Raw genomic sequence first — 17,821 nt, 5'->3', positions numbered from 1 at the left:
TTCAATTCAGAGTTTCTCCATTTAAGCCCTTAACTCAAAGACAAATACTGGTAGTTTCTAGTTGCAGTTAATAGACTTTCAAAGGAAAAATATTACGAAGACCATATATAGCTAGAGACTAGGACCCTGACAGTAATTAAGAGTTTGTAGATAAGAAGATACAGGCAGAACTCACCTCACATCAATGCAAAGCCATCCCATTAACCAGGGTAAAAGAATTTGTAATGACAAGTACTTTTGATGGAGCCAGTTGTGAATGCCAGGCAGAAAAAAATGGTTAAAAAGCATTCATCTAAAACCATCCTGCATAATCTAAGCTCTTTGAACAGTTTTATAATTCACCAAAGTCAAAAACACTGCAATTTCTTTTTTTTGTGTGTGTGTTGCTTGATTTTTTATTTTATTTTATTTTATTTTTTTATTTAGTGAATATAAATTTCCACAGTACAGCTCATGGATTACAAAGGCTTCCCCCCCCACAACTTCCCCCCCACCCGCAACCCTCCCCCTTCCCACTCGCTCTCCCCTTCCATTCCCATCAAGATTCATTTTCAATTCTCTTTAAATATAGAAAATCAGTTTAGTATATGTAAAGATTTCAACAGTTTGTCCTCCCATAGCAACACAAAGTGAAAAAATAGTGTTGGAGTACTAGTTATAGCATTAAATAACAGTGTACATCACATTAATGACCGAGATTCTGCAAGATATTTTTTTTAAAAAAAGATTGATTATTTTTCTATGTAATTTCCAATTTAAAACCAAGGGTTTGTTTTTTTTTCATTTTCAATTATCTTTGTATACCGAAGATCGCTTCAGTATATACTAAGCAAAGCTTTCATCAGTTTGCACCCACACATAACCACAAAGTGTAAAAATACCGTTTCAGTACTAGCTATATCATTACTTCACCTTTGACAGCCTATTAAGGACAGGTCCCACATGGGACGCAAGTACACAGTGACTCCTGATGTTGATTTAACAATTTGACACTCTTGTTTATGGCATCAGTAATCTCCCTAGGCTCTAGCCATGAGTTGCCGAGGCTATGGAAGCCCTTTAGGGTTCGCCGACTTCGATCCTATTCCGACAAGGCCATAGCCAAAGTGGAAGTTCTCTCCTCCCTTCAGAGAAAGTTACCTCCTACTTTGATGGCCCCGTTCTTTCCACTGGGATCACACTCGCTGAGATCCTTCATTTAGGTCTTCTTCTTCATCTTTTTTTTTTTCCCCAGTGTGTCTTGGCTTTCCATGCCTGAAATACTCTCATAGGCTCTTGAGCCAGATCCGAATGGCTTAAGGGCTGATTCTGAGGCCAGAGTGCTATTTAGGACATCTGTCATTCTATGAGTCTGCTGTGTATCCTGCTTCCCATGTTGGATCCTTCTCTCCCCCCCCCACCTTTTTTTTTTTTTATCAGTTAGTATTAGCAGACATTAATCTTGTTTGTGTGATTCCTTTGACTCTTAGGCCTATCAGAAAACACTGCAATTTCTATTATGATTTTTTTTAGTAGTAAAACTTCGAAGTCTATGCTTAAATTTTCTTCTCATAGGAGAAAATAAGGTAATACATACACAAGAATCTGTTACTGTTTAAAAATTATGCAAATTTTAAAACATAATCACATTGTATTTACAACTAATAAGTGGTATTAATCACTTTGAGCTGATAACCAGTGTGAAAACAATGAAAGCAAACAAAAAAAATAGCAGATTTTAAATTTTAAATTTTTCTTTTCAAAAATCAAGAATCTATCTCTGAATACCAATTTTCTTTTAAAAAGTAAGTTAGGAGGGCTGGCGCTGTGGCTCACTTGGTTAATCCTCCGTCTGAGGCGCTAGCATCCCATATGGGCACTGAGTTCTAGTCCTGGTTGCTCCTCTTCCAGTCCAGCTCTCTGCTTTGGCCCGGGAGGGCAGTGGAGGATGGCCCAAGTGCCTGGGCCCCTGTACCTGCATGGGAGACCAGGAGGAAGCACCTGGCTCCTGTTCAGATTGGTGCAGCTCGCCAGCCATGGCGGCCATTTGGGGGGTGAACCAACGGAAGGAAGACCTTTCTCTCTGTCTCTCTCTCTCACTAACTCTGCCTGTCAAAAAAAAAAAAAAAAAAATCTTTAAAAAGAAAAGTAAGTAAGGAACAATTTTACAAGTCTTAAAGGAAAGTTCTTCTAACCTTAAGAATGATAATTCTAGGATACAGTTACCCCAATTTTTCCCTCCAAAACACTCTGAATCCCATGTTCTTTCTCATTTCTCCAAAACAAAACAAACTAGTGGCTTATTTTTACAAAAATCAAACACCACAAATCCATCCAAATCCATCTCTCCAGTCATTTTCAAGACCTTTATTTATACTGAAAAGTACAATAACATCTTTTGGCCAAAAGTGGTTATCAAATGACCAGAATGAAATTTTTCCAAAGATTACACTTACTGCCAAACTTGTTACCCTAGAATAATTAAATAAATGACAAAATATGTCAACACTAAAGGAAAACAAAATTAGATACAACCTGAACCTGGCATGAAGCATGATTGTGCCCTTTCCCCTAAAACTTTAATGTGATACAATCTCACACTACAGATGCCTAAAATACTATATCCTGGCTCCTCACATATTACATACTGGATAAATCTTAAACCAAGTATTCAGTGAGTTCCACATTAGAACAAAATCTCCAAGTATTCCAGTATAAAATACACACTAAATATTTTGATATGTTATACTAGCATCTGGCCATGCCCACATGTTCAAATTTTCATTTAATGACCTCCAAACCCACACTTAAGTCAGAACAGTGTATTTACCATCTCCTGACTATAACTGCTATACTGCCTTGGGTCATGGTCTCTATCATCTGAACTGCCCTGCTTGCTTGCCTCCATCTAATCAAAGACTCGACTACAGCTTTACTTCCTGCATGAAGCTTACCATTACCTCTCCAGCCTGACCATTCTCTCCCTCTTTTGAACTTATTATAGCATTTACCACTATAATTCACTTGCTGTGTAATCATGTGCCACCTAAAACCACAGTGTGACAGCACTGTAAAGAATCATCTAGAGCTGGAGTGTCTAGATGAATTCTTCTTCTTCTACTCTCTTTTCCTTTTTAAAGATTTGTTTCTTTTGGAGTCACAGAGAGGGGGGGAAGAAGGGAGGGAGGGAGGGAGGGAGGGAGGGATGATTTTCTACTCTTAAGACATTATTTTCCACAGGGAATCTAATCTCTTGGTGTCTCAGTTTCACTTGTGAAATGCAGCTGCTGCACCACCTCAGAGGGTTACTCTGAAAGCTAAATACTTCCTTCTAGTTCTCAGCAACAATTTGATGTTTTCTAGATAACTGAATTACATAAAACTTCCAATATCAAAGAATAATATGAGAATGTATCTAAAGACAGATGAACTGCATAATGGTAGGGTTCCTAGTAATGTTTAAATCTTTTCCACTGAAGTTTAATTAAAGAGGTACAGGATTCCACGAGCTGCAGTGGAGTGGCATAGCCTGAAAACAGACATGGGTAAACTCAACAGAGGCAGCAATTAGACACCCAACTCTTTGCTCCATTGTCTTCCTATGCAACCATACAACCAAATGCTCTCTAACAGAAGACTAGCATATTTTGCCTCCAAAAAAACTAAACCTTTGGCAAGCAGAGCTGAAATTAAGTCACATGTGCTGAAACCAGGATGATTAAATGAAAGTCCATATAGTTAAAGGTAGGACAGCTGCTCCTCGATTTGCAGTAGGGTTAAGTCCTGATAAACATTCTAAGTTGAAAATGAACTTAATACAAGTACACCCAACCTGCTGATCATCATAGCTTAGCAACACAGTACAATGTATAGTGCCAGTCATTTACTCTTGCAAATGGAAGGCTCTAGGGAGCTGTGGCTTCTTGGTGCACTGTCCAATATCGCAAGCGAAAAGTTGTAAAGCACAGCACTAGCCTAGAAAAAGATCAAAATTTAGAATTCAAAATATGTTTTACTAAGAGTGTATTGCTTTTACACCATTCTAAGGTCAGAAAATCCTAAGTCTGGGACTGTCTGTATTCACTGTGGCAATGTGCACAGCAGGTTGTACACCCTGAGCAGCAGATTGAGATTTTCTCTAGATAAAACAGAAAGTGCCAAAGACAAGACCAATACACAATGACACTACGGGCTACCTAAAACAAAATAACTTTAGCATTACCAAGTTCTTCTTCAGTGGAATCAACCAAGCCCTGCTTAAGTGAAGAGCTTCTACTTAGCTTTTAGTGTCTGACTCTAAAATATGAAAGGAATCCTTAGACACTAAAGATGGGATTAGCAAACTTTCTCAGGAACAGATAGTAAATATTTGAGGGTCTGTGGCCATATACTTTCTCTGTACTGAATTTTTCTGTCTGCCTTTCCTCTCCACCTCTTAACAAATATTAAAAGCCAATCTCAGCTCAAGAGCTACACAAAAGTGGGCTGCAACCCAGTTACTGTAGGCCATAGTTTTCTAACCCCTGCTTTAGAGCACAGCATCTTATATTAAAGAGATAAAATTAGCCACAGGAAAAAGAACTTGGGGAAAAAAAAGAGATGATACAAGCAGCAGTTAATAAAAGGTTTTTTTTTTTTAATAATATGTAAATAAAAGTGTACATGTTTTTACACACAGGTGTCTCTTATAGGAGACATGTTCATATTTCATAAAGCTAAGCAATAATAAATGAGTCCTAGAAACAAGCTCAGAATGCTATGAAAAAGGAATTGTTAGTGAAAATAAGTTTAGAAAAATTAAAAATAGGATAAATTGAAAATACAAATGTTTGAAAAAAAATGTCAGGGATAATTTCCCATAAAGAAAACAAAAAGACAAAGATGGAAATGAGAGAAAAGGTGATGAGAAGATCAGTCTTTGATGTACAATATTTGATGAACAATAGTGAGTGAAAATGAATGGGGGAGGTAAGTTAACAATAGAAGGGCAAATTCTTACAAGAAATAAAATTTTCAAACTTGAATTTTTCAAATTAAAAAATCCCACCAGAGGGTGGATATTTGGCATAACAGTTAAAGACACCACCTAGGGTGACCAAATCCCATACAGGAATGCCTGAGTTCAAGTCCTGGCTCTGCTTCTGATTCTAGCTTCCTGCTAATGTTCGCTCTGGGAGACAGTAGATGATGTCTCAAGAAATTAGGTCCCTGTCACCCACATGGGAGACTTGGATTGAGTTCCCAGCCTTGGTCTTGCCCAACCCCAGCTGCTGTGGGCATCTGGGATTGAATCAGCTGATGGGAGAACTCCCTCTGTCTCTTTTTCTGTCTCTCTCTGCAAATAAGTAAATAAAAATTTGTTTAAACATGAAATTTAAAAAACAGCCCACGAAATCCCAGCATTATGAACTAATAGTTCCTCATGAAATGTATGATGACAGACTTTCAAAAACAAAATATCAGAAGACTGTAAAAGTTTTCTGAGAGGATAAATGAAGCAAAAGAAGTCATACAGGAAAGATTAAATATCACAATGTTGTAATTCTTAACACCAACACTCAAGATTGAGGACAATGGAGCAGTGTCTTCAAAATTATGAAGAAAAATACTCATATTAGTAACCTAGATTTTATATCCAACCGAATACCAAATAATGAGAGCACAAAATTAAGACAGCTTCAAAACCACAAAGTCTAAAAATAGCTCATATGTGCACCGTGATAGAAAGGTACACCAAAACTTTTGAACAAATCAAGAAAAGAGAAAAACACTGGATTTTGGAAATGGGAAATTAAACTTGGGAGGAAGGAAAAGAAAATTCTTAGGATGAGAACAAAAATCAGCCCCATGATTAACAGTTATGTTGCTGGCCTGAAAGGCATCCACTTCAGCCCAAAGCCAGAGAACAGCAGGAAGTCTCTAAGGTTTTCTCCATGGGAAATGAGAAAGAAATTAATACAGTTAGAAGGGAACTGGTTAACAACTGCACTGAAAATCTAATGTAATTAATAATAAGCACAAAGAAAAAATGGTAAATTTTTATAACAAGCAATTAATTTATAAAAACTATAAAAGAAACCGAAGAACCTTACAGTATGCATACATTGCTATGGTCTGAACATCATTTGGCCCCCAAACTCTTAAGTTAATGGCACTAGAAGGCTGAAAACTCTATCCAATTATGCTGTTTACTGAGCCCTAGGGAAGTGATTAGATTATATGGGCGACCCCCACCCCCCCATACCTCATGACTGAATTTTGGTTGTGTTATACATGCACGCCTCCTGTTCCTTGACCTGTGATGATCTGTGCTGCGTGGGGACTCTGGCAAGAAGGCCACCACCACATGAAGCCCCTAGGCTTTGCACTTCTAGATCCATGAGCCAAAATAAACCCTTTTCTTTTTCTTTTTTTTTTTAAGGTTACATTGCCTCAGGAAGTTTACTATAACAAAATAAATAATATTGGTAATATAAGCACTATACTTAGAAGTACAGAGATTTCATAACCCAGAAGAGACAGATAGATAGGAAGCTAACAGCCAGGAGAAGTCATCAGAGGCTATGGAAGATGATTGCTGGTTTTCTGACATTCTTAATACTCTAAATATAAAACTATGCATATATATAACATTTGATAAAAGTATTCTAGAAAATTCAGTGTAGATCTTTTTTTTTTATTTGACAGGCAGAGTTAGACAGTGAGAGAGAAAGAGAGACAAAGAGAAAGGTCTTCTTTACATTGGTTCACTCCCCAAATGGCCACCATGGCTGGTAAGCTGCGCTGATCCGAAGCCAGGAGCCAGGTGCTTCCTCTTGGTCTCCCATGTGGGTGCAGGGCCCAAGCACCCGGGCCATCCTCCACTGCCTTCCCGGGCCATAGCAGAGAGCTGGACTGGAAGAGGAGCAACTGGGACAGAACCGGTGCCCCATGTGGGACTAGAATCCGGGGTGCTAGCGCCGCAGGCAGAGAATTAGCCAAGTGAGTCACGGCGCTGGCCCAGCATAGATCTTTCTTTTTTTTTGTTTTTTTTTTTTTAATTTTTATTTTTGACAGGCAGAGTGGACAGTGAGAGAGAGAGAGAGACAGAGAGACAGAGAGAAAGGTCTTCCTTTGCCGTTGGTTCACCCTCCAATGGCCGCCGCACTGCTGATCCGAAGGCAGGAGCCAGGTGCTTATCCTGGTCTCCCATGGGGTGCAGGGGCCTAAGCACTTGGGCCATCCTCCACTGCACTCCCAGGCCACAGCAGAGAGCTGGACTGGAAGAGGGACAACAGGGACAGAATCCGGCACCCCGACCGGGACTAGAACCCGGTGTGCCGGCGCCACTAGGCGGAGGATTAGCCTGTTAAGCCACGGCGCTGGCCCCAGCATAGATCTTAATAAAATCTTGATCTATAATTTACCCTTACAATGGAAAAAAGGTATGTCATATCCTGGAGTTTAATAGAATGTAAGACACATTCATAGCGTAAATTATAATTTTTTTTAAGATTTATTTTTATTTATTTGAAAGGCACAGTTACAGTGGCAAGGGATGAGGGAAATGTAACAGAGAAAGAGAGAGAGAGAGAGAGATCTTCCATCTACTGGTTTACTCTCCAAACAGTTCAAATGGCTAGGCCTGGGCCAGATCAAAGCCAGGAGCCAGAAGCTTCATCCAGGTCTTCCACAAGGGTAAAGCATTTGGGCCATCTTCCGCTGCTTTTCCCAGGCCATTAACGCAGAGCTAGATCAGAGTGGAGCAACCGGGACTTGAACCAGTGTCCAAATGGAATACTGGCGTTGTAGATGGCAGTTTTATCATCTAGGCCCCAACACTGGCCCCACATATATGTATTAATCATTAAATCTAATGCACAGACATTATTTCCAGGTCCTATTAATTCAAATATCATAAAATACTTATGTCAATTAATACTATTAGGAATGTTCACTATCATCTTAAAGCTAAAAGAATTCAATGCAACTTTGACTTTTACGGGCAAAGATTCAATAGTATATGTATATATTTCCAAATTAAAACAGAACTAAGTATTTAACTTATTTTATAAAGTAGTAAACGAGTAGGGTCAGTGCTGTGACATAGCAGATAAAGCTGCTGCCTCCAGCATTGGCATTCCATATGGGTGCAGGTTTGAGTCCTAGCTGCCCCACTTCCTACCTATCTCCCTGCTACTGCACCTAGGAATGCAATGGAAGATGGCCCAGATCCTTGGGCCCCTTTACCCACATGGGAGACCTGGATAAAGTTCCCAGTTCCTGGTTTTGGATCAGCCCAGGTCTCCAGTTATGGCCATCTGGGGAGTGAACCATCAGATGGAAGATTTCTCTCTTTTTACTGACTTTCAAATAGATAAATCATTAAAAAAAAAAAAAAAATGCCCACCACTCATATCAGAGTACTTGAGTTTACTTTCTGGCTCTGGCTCCTGACTCCAGTTTCCTACTCATGCAGACCTTGGGAGGTAGTCTGGATCCCTGCCCCCTATGTGAGAGATAGGAATTGAGCTCCTCTTTCAGCCCAGCCCAACCCAGTCTTGACCACTGTGGGCCTTTGGGGAATCAATCAGCAGATGGGAACTCTATTTGTCTGTCTTTGTCTCTCTGTCTCTCAAACAAAACAAAACAAAAAAATAATCTGATCCTGCCTTCCAATGTTAAAATAAATAAAACAGATAGTTCTCAACAAAACTTAAAAGAAATATTTTCTTAGCTATGTATGTTTAACTACTGATCACAGAGAAAAGAACTGAAAATTCTCTGACATAAGCAAAACCTATCAGAAATGTTTAAAACCTCATCCCTTCAGAAAACTAACAGCTGATCTCAGCCTCACCATATTGTGAAGGGAAACAATAGCCAAGCATTTCTGAAAGCATAACCTATATGTTAAAAACAAAGTAAGAAACTATTAAGTAAGCTTCTGGATTAAAACAAAGATATCATTTAAGTTTTAATCATTGTTTTACAACTAAATGAGAAAAAAACCAATCACATACATTAATAAATAGAAATAAGAACCTATTACTCAACATCGCTATTTAACTCTAGGTTCTTACTCTGAAATGCAAGTAATCTAAAAGCATTAATGTCACAAAAGATCTCTGAAAGTTTCTGTAAGAAAGCACACTATGTAAAAGTTTTCAAGATAAAATAAGTACCTTGGCTCACATTCAATCATTTCGACTCTGTTCCTCTCTCACCATACCTGACATCTTTCAAGTCTACTTCAGGGTTTAATGTTTCATTTTTCTTATTAATCTAAAGCAGAACATTTTCATGAAGAATATAATGATTTAGAACCTTCTAAGGAATGTACAAATGGTGACTAAGCTGTGCTAGTTTGCAACAGTAGTTTAATTCCCACAACAAACACATACAACATTTAATTTGTAGACCTTAAAGTTACAAATCTACATACAGAACTGAATATTAAGCCAGAAAACCTTAGATTTCACTTTAAGCTATTCATGGCTTTAATCTTTGAATAAAATGTGTATGTCTGGCAACCAGGGAAAATTAAAATTTTAAAACACAGCCATAAAACATACATAATAGGGTTTTGTACCTTAAACCATCCACATTGTAAAATACAAGCACTGTGGAAATGTGACTCATGATCCAGTCCTTTACCCAAATATAATAGGACTACAGAGAAGCTTTATCCTTCTTTGTAGAACAGCTTTCTTCTCACTCAAATCCACATAACTCTCTCAGTATTACTCTCTCTGCTACAGCTTATTCCCAAGAAAGGTTCCTTTTGTTTTTGTTTTTTTTTTAATCTATACATTGTATTTTAATCTTTCAAGTTTTTGCTTGCACCAAAAAATCTCTGGCTTTTCCCAAGCACCATTTTTATCTTCTTATTTTATTCATATAATGAAAGTGATATGCGTTGTACTCATAAAATCAATAAACATTTCTCCTATGACTCTTAGACTTCATGGAACACCGTGCAGGAAAGAGTTACCAGAACTACTCCATCATCAATGCAAGGCTATCTTCATTCTTTATCATCCCCATGGTGCGTAATTTGCATAAATGGAATTGGCACTCACAGACTTGGTCAAAGTAGGTGGGAAAAATACAAATGGGAAAGCAGAGTAGAGCTGAGAATGAGTTTGGATTTAGGAGCCAGACTAGAAGCAGGTATGATGGCTGGTGAATGCACCACTCAGTCAAGGCAGAAAGCATAATTGACAATGAGGTTTCAGGGGTCAAGGTTATAGTGTCACATACTGTGAGAAGTCATTCCTGTATGTTTAGAAATCTTAAGATTCTGTAGAAATTGTAACTGCTATCTCTCATAGGTACGTTCAATACAATAGGGGAAGATAACAAAAATGATAATAGAAATAAAGCAATTTTCTTCCTCACTTTTAAGTAGGCTACTTTAACAAAGGACATTCCATCAATAACTGCAGAGAATTTCTGAATCAACTGGGGCATGTGTGACTATGGGATGAAGCAGAACTTAATGGAATGGGTTTGAGTCGTTAGGAGACATATATAGTAAGAAAATAAAGAGAAGCCAGAACTGGCTGAACTCAGTTTATAAAGCATGAAACAAAACTGTGTATGTTACAACTAAGACAAAAGATAGGCTATAAGTAGACTCTTCCTTGGTGTTAATCTGGGTATCTGGCACTTAAGTAATACTGATCTCCTACATGCTGTTAAATGCAGGTTACTCCCTTACATGCTACAGGTCTAAATGAAAATCAAGTTCCAAAGCATACATGTGATTCTATTTTCTTCTTCTTCTCTACCACTTTGATAGAGGTAGCAGAAAATAGCTTGGATTGTAAATTCCTCAGTACTTTCCATCCTTTGTTGAATGGCGAGACAGTCAGCTATGGGATTCCCGCAGGGTATTATCATTTGGTGCTTTCATGAGTACACTGCTTACAACTAAGCAAAGCCTGGTGAGTGCTTAAGACTGTGTGGGATCTTTGTCTCAGGTTATTAGGTATCACTGAGCAAAATGTACAAAGAAATTTATTCACAGAAATAAAATGAATAGGAACTAATAAGAACTTTTAGAAATTTCTCTGGGGGGTTGGTACTGTGGCACAGTGGGTTAAACTGCTACATGAAGGACAGGGATCCCATGTGGGTGCCAGTTTTAGTCCTGGCTGCTCCACTTCCAATCCAACTCCCTGCTAATGCACCTGGGAAGGCAGCAGAAGATGGACCAAGTGCTTGGGTCCCTGTATCCATATGGGATACCTGAAGAAGCTCTTGGCTCTTGGCTTGGGTATGACCCAGCCTCAGTCACTGTGGCCGTTTAGGGAGTGAACCAGCAGATGGAAGATATCTTTCTCTGTCTCTCCCTCTCTCTATAACTCTTTCAAATACAATAAAAAAATTATTTTTTCCTCTGGTAGGTACATTATCAAGGGTTGTATTGCATTAATATAAAACTGCATATCAAGAATATCCATTCTCATATATGTATAAACCATAAAGAAAATGAAGAGTACTAATGAACAATATTTTGAAGGGGTGGCCATTTGGTCCAGAGGATTAAGCTGACACTTAAGATGCCCAAAGCCTTTATCAGAATACGTATGTTTAAGTCCTGGCTCCGCTCTCCATTCCACCTTCCTGCTAATGTGCATGCTGTGAAGCAGTAGGTGACAGCTCAAGTAGCTGGGTCCCTGTCACCCACATGGGAAACTTGGATTGAGTGTAGCCTCCCAGCTTTGGCAGGGTCCCAGCTCTGGCTATGTGAACATGTGGGGAGTGAACCAGCATATGGGAGATCTCTGCCTGTCTCTGCCTCCTAAATAAATAATGTTTTTAAATTTTGAAGGACATAAGAATTACTAAAATATGAGAAAAGCAGCATGACAAAATAGTCACCTAGTGATTACTATCAAGTTAAAATAATTTTAGTGTGTTGCATATGACTTGATATCTAGGGATGGGTCTTTATTCTGACTGCTATTTTCATATATTTAATTCTACATAATTATATAGCATTTTAAATGCTTGAATTTAATACTGTGTTCTTGGAATGCATGTAGTATTGACTCTCTGAGGATGCTTCTCATTGGCATAAATGATCAGTACTTCTACTCAATACACAATACACTTAATGAAGATGTTGACTTTTAAGGATCTGTTCAGTCCTTCTAAAATGTATGAAATAATGCCTTCAAAACTATTAGGGGAATGATTTTCAACCTGGAATTGCATTCTCGGTCAATTAATTTATAGGGTAGAATAAAAATATTTTCAGAAATGCCAAGGTCACACAAAAAAAAAGTAACTTCCACACAACTTACATGAAGGTGATACTGGAGGATCCATCTGATCAGGAGGTGAGATCGATCTCCAGCCAAATGAGGACATAAACCAAGTGGGACAAAGATATAGACTCTAAGGACACAGAGCTCCAGTGTAAGAACTATGCAAAAAGAGACCCTAGGAAGATCATGATAGGTGACCCCAGGGGCACAGCTGTGCATCAGGTCAACCAATCCAGGCAGGGACCTCTCTTGGACACCAGAACTCTCCACAAGCAGAGACTGATACACCAAGAATGCTTCCAAACATACTGACATTTAAACACCCAGAAAAGTTCACAGTTAAATTGACAGCACACATACAAAGAAATCACACAAATGCAAAATTAAAACAAGGATTGATACGTGAAGTGTTCATGCAATTATAACATTAACACTGAATATTCTTCTATATGTGAAAGCTGAGATGAAGGAGAAATGAGCACCAGCAACAACCCACGAAAATATGCTACTTCCTCACTTTAAAGTGAAATGGTAGCAGCTAAAACATAAAGCTGTGGCCTTGTAAGCTTATGGAAATATGGAGGTGAACAGCAATAGCTAGGAGTTGGAAGAAGTTGGCCTCTGAAGAGATGGAAATGAAGGTGTAAGGAAACAATTTAATTTCAATAAAAATAATGAACAAGAAATAAAAACATTTTTAGCAGCAGTAAAAGATACAAGTTTCCAGATTGAAAGGATAAACCTAGAACACAACACACTTAATAATAAAACCTCAGAATATCAAAAGAAGAAAAAGCTTCAGGCAGGTGCATGCTGGGGGAAAGGAGAGGTAAACATGGAAAGTAAAGGCCATCCAATTTCTCAAGAGCATTCAAAATTCTCAGGAAAAAATATTTTCTTCTTAGTGTTTCCTACTGAACTAAAGGATCAATCAACTAAAGGGGAAAAATAAGCATAATTACAGGTAAATAAGATTTCAAGAATGCAGTCTGCCAGGAGAGTAAGCCAAGAGGAAATGGTGGGATCCAGAAAGAGGAACAGGGAAACCTTAAGGAGGTGGTAAAGAGTCCCAAGACAAAAGCTGTACAAGAGAGGCAGAAAACTGAGGAGGGTATTTCCACTGGAAAAGAGAGAAATGCTGTGTCTGAACTACTGCAGTAGCACCAATTTTGTCTAAGAGTTTAGTTTCCATACAATAAAAATGAAAATTGTTCAAGGAAAGTAAAATACGCTATAAGGCTTAACTATAAATAAAATTTCCATAAGCATGACATGGAAAAAAGTGACCATAAATTCATTAAAATGCTTTCTATTTTGGGAGAATAGGAAAGACAGGGAATAGGGAACAAGGAACAATACTATCTGAATCTATCACATCGTGGTTTCCATATGGTAAGAAATTCCAGGGCTGGCGCTGTGGTGCAGCAGTTAACTCCCTGGCCTGAAGTGCTGGCACCCCATATGGGCGCCAGTTCTAGTCCCAGCTGCTCCTCTTCCGATCCAGCTCTCTTATGGCCTGCAATAGCAGTATTAGATCACCCAAGTCCTTGGGCCCTTGCACCCATGTGGGAGATCCGGAAGAAGCTCCTGGCTCCTAGCTTCGGATCAGCACAACTCTGGCCACTGCAGCCATTTGGGGAGTGCACCAGCGGATGGAAGACCTCTCTCTCTCTGTCTCTACCTCTCTCTGTAACTCTTCCAAATAAATAAAATAAATCTTTAAAAAAAAAAAAGAAAGAAAGAAAGAAATGCAGAGGCGAAAGGCTGCTTCTGTGATTTTAGACTCAGATTAAAAAAAAGGAAAGATAAGGAAGTGGTATCTTTCTTTACATTTAACTTTTTTGGACAGGCAGAGTTAGATAGTGAGAGAGAGACAGAGAGAAACGTCTTCCTTTTCTGTTGGTTTACCCCCCCAGATGGCCACTATGGCTGGCCAGTACACTGGGCTGATCCGAAGCCAGGAGCCAGGTGCTTCCTCCTGGTCTTCCATGTGGGTGCAGGGCCCAAGCACTTGGGCCACAGCAGAGAGCTGGATTGGAAGAGGAGCAACCGGGACAGAATCCAGAGCCCCAACCGGGACTAGGACCCGGGGTGCTGGCGCTGGAGGCAGAAGATTAGACAAGTGAGCCACGGCGCCGGCTACATTTAACTTTTAAAACTATTTATCTTTATTACTTTGAAAATATTTTCAAGTACATAGAGAAAATTTCAACAAAGAAATGTTTTCTAATGATCTAAAATTATTTTCACATCAGAGATGAGATCTAATAGTATTAGATGCAAAAGGAAAATACATTCCTAAGTTAATACCAATGATGTTTTGAAGGATACATTGCAAAAGACAAAACAAGCAGGCACCAGACTAAGCTGATATTCATCTCCTGTGTAGGCTTCATAAGACTGTAATAGACTTCAGTAATTACATACACAACTGTAGCAGCCACCGTGAAATCCACCAGCCACTGGTATTCTGGAAAGTAATGCAATGCTGAAAAAGAAAGTTAAAAAAAATTTTTCACTTAAATTTTCATAAACAGCTTATGTGGATTTATGCATATTATCATGTATGCTAGACTTTATCCTATTTGTTGATTTGTAGTATGTTTATAAATATGAGAAATTAAAAATGCAAAATAGATCAAGATGTTAACATTAAAACTAAATTTCAGTATCTCATAAATTAAACAAACCTGAAATGATTTCCAAAAATTATTTAATTTGTCAAAATATGGTTGCAAATATGTTGTTATGTCCTTAACTGATTAGTACTTTTTACAGAAATTGTGCTTTTTCATAAAGATCTAGCTATGATACTTTTAATATTAGAATTCAGCTTGATTTAGAATACAACGGATGTACTTACATTGTTAATTTCTATTACATATATAAGAGTTAATATTAGCTACACTAATGAAGGACCAATAACTGTGTTATTACAGATTAAAATCAAAAATATACTTTTTATTCCCACTTCCACTATGTAAGAAAAGCTGATGAGATATCTTTTAATTTTCCATAAAACCATATTCCTTCAATAAACTATTCTCAAGAGTTTACATTTAAATTAACAGTCTCTGAAAATAAATACAATTCCATCACCCTCCAAATTTCAGTTTTAAATTCTTTATAAGGTAAAGATATTCTGGTGAACTTCTAGCAGAGTATGAGTATGGTCCACAATATCAACATCATTTTTCAGAAGGACTCCTAAAAATGTTGACTCATATATGTAAACACCAATTCGTAAGCTTGTACTGGCACATAATTACTTGATCTGTATGACTTTGGAAAAGTTCTAGCTGTAAAATCTGACAATAGGCCGGCGCCATGGCTCAACAGGCTAATCCTCCGGCTAGCGGCGCCGGCACACGGGGTTCTAGTCCCGGTTGGGGCGCCAGATTCTGTCCCGGTTGCCCCTCTTCCAGGCCAACTCTCTGCTATGGCCCAGGAGTGCAGTGGAGGATGGTCCAAGTGCTTGGGCCCTGCACCCCATGGGAGAGCAGAATAAGCACCTGGCTCCTGGCTTTGGATCAGCACAGTGCGCCAGCCGCAGCGCGCCGGCCGCGGCGGCCATTGGAGGGTGAACCAACGGCAAAGGAAGACCTTTCTCTGTCTCTCTCTCTCTCTCACTGTCCGCTCTGCCTGTCAAAAATAAAAAAAAAATTAAAAAATTTAAAAAAAATCTGACAATAATACATCCTTATAGGCAAAGTATTTTAAAATGAAATACCAGGGCCAGTGCTGTGGAGCAGTAGGTTAATCCTCTGCCTGAGGCACCAGCATCCCATTTGGGTACCAGTTCTAGTATTGACTGCTCCTCTTCCAATTCAGCTCTCTGCTATGGCTTGGGAAAGCATTAGAAGATGGCCCAAGCACCTGTATGGAAAGCTCAGAGGAAGCTCCAGGCTCCTGGACCGGCCTAGCAGCTGTGGCCATTTGGGAAGTGAACCAGTGGATGGAAGACCTTTCTGTCTCTCCCTCTCACTGTCTGTAACTCACTTCTTAAATAAATAAATAAATAAAATCTTAAAAAAAAAATACCATTTAATGTAAGACCTATTAAAAATATCAAAACAAATCAAAATCATCATTTCCTGGAGGTCATAATATTTTTCAAATTCCAGATCCTTTTTCGATTCGGTAAATTCTTTATTTGCTTCAAGTTTTATCTGCTTTAGGTTTTCTGTTCTGACTGATCTAGCTTCTGAACATCAGCCTGAAAGAAAGAGTCATCCTAAGTGGCTGCAAGATTCCGACCTCAATCCTCTTCCCATACAAAGAAAAAAGTCACCCCATCAGTCTTTTGTAAAACTTTCTGGAAGGAACCAGGAAAATGGATAGAAAAGACAGACAAATATCCATTTATCTAAAAGTTTACAGCTTTTATTAACAAAAAATGAAGTAAGCATTCTAAGTCCCCATGCCTATCCATGCTCACATAGGCTTCTTCCACGCAACTCACTCAGAGCAAACAGCCAAGTGACATTCAGAAGTCCTCATATTCTTTAAGAGGCACTTAAACAGCTAACTCAAATTGGAACAGACTTGATTTTTTTTCTTCGTCTTTTTTTTAAACTTTTATTTAATAAACATAAATTTTCATTATAGCAGTTTTTCCCCCTGATAACCACCCTTCTACCCGCAAACCATCCCATCTCCTACTCCCTCTCCCATCCCATTCTTAAGATTCATTTTTAATTACTTTATATACAGAAGACCAACTTAGTACATGCTAAGTAAAGATTTCAACAGCTTGCATCCACACAGACACACAAGTATAAAGTACTGTTTCAATACAAGTTTTACCATTAATTCACATTGTACAACACATTAAGGACAGAGATCCTACATGGGGAGTAAGTGCACAGTGACTCCGGTTGTTGATTTATCAACTGACATTCTTATTTATGATGTCAGTAATCACCCGAGGCTCTTGTCATGAGCTGCCAAGGCTATGGAAGCCTCTTGAGTTCAGAAACTCCGACCTTATTTAGAGAAGGCCATAATCAAAATGGAAGTTCTCTCCTCCCTTCAGAGAAAGGTACCTCCTACTTTGATGGCCCATTCTTTCCACTGGGATCTCACTCACAGAGATCTTTCATTTAGGTCATTTTTTTGCCACAGTGTCTTGGCTTTCCATGCCTGAGAAACTCTCATGGGCTTTTTAGCTGGATCCGAATGCCTTAAGGGTTGATCCTGAGGCCAGAGTGCTGTTTAGGGCATCTGCCATTCTATGAGTCTGCTGTGTATCCCACTTCCCATGTTGGATCGTTCTCTCCTTTTTAATTCTATCAGTTATTATTAGCAGACACTGGCCTTGTTATGTGATCCCTTTGACACTTAATCCTATCTTTATGATAAATTATGAACTTAAACTGATCACTTTAACTAGTAAGATGGCATTGGTACATGCCAACTTAATGGGATTTGGAATCGCATGGCACATTTCTAGCTCTACCATTAGGGGTAAGTCCAAGTGAGTGGATACAGACTTTCAAGATACAAAAATCATAGATGTTTAAGGTGAAGTATATGCTAATTAAGCTGATCTGATCACTAAATATACAACTACTTTAAAAAAAAAG

The 17,821-nt window shown here is 38.6% G+C and overlaps 1 protein-coding gene across 6 annotated transcripts in view; it reads right to left on the bottom strand.

The window, feature by feature from the left end:
* The window catches only part of TMEM161B (transmembrane protein 161B), a 77,525-nt gene that overhangs the window by 16,634 nt on the left and 43,070 nt on the right, over window positions 1-17,821 (bottom strand). For 5 of the 6 annotated variants that reach the window (XM_062212430.1, XM_062212429.1, XM_062212428.1 and 2 more), the window contains one exon: window positions 14,568-14,724. In XM_062212430.1, the coding sequence (XP_062068414.1) occupies window positions 14,568-14,724 (157 nt within the window). Of the gene's footprint in view, window positions 1-14,567; window positions 14,725-17,821 lie in introns of those variants that run through there. The other variant, XM_062212431.1, reaches the window with a different exon arrangement.

This window comes from Lepus europaeus, chromosome 15, assembly GCF_033115175.1.
Source record: "Lepus europaeus isolate LE1 chromosome 15, mLepTim1.pri, whole genome shotgun sequence".
Classification (NCBI taxonomy): domain Eukaryota; kingdom Metazoa; phylum Chordata; class Mammalia; order Lagomorpha; family Leporidae; genus Lepus; species Lepus europaeus.
The sequence above is the reverse complement of the archived record's forward strand: the minus strand, read 5'-3'. Positions and strand labels throughout refer to the sequence as shown.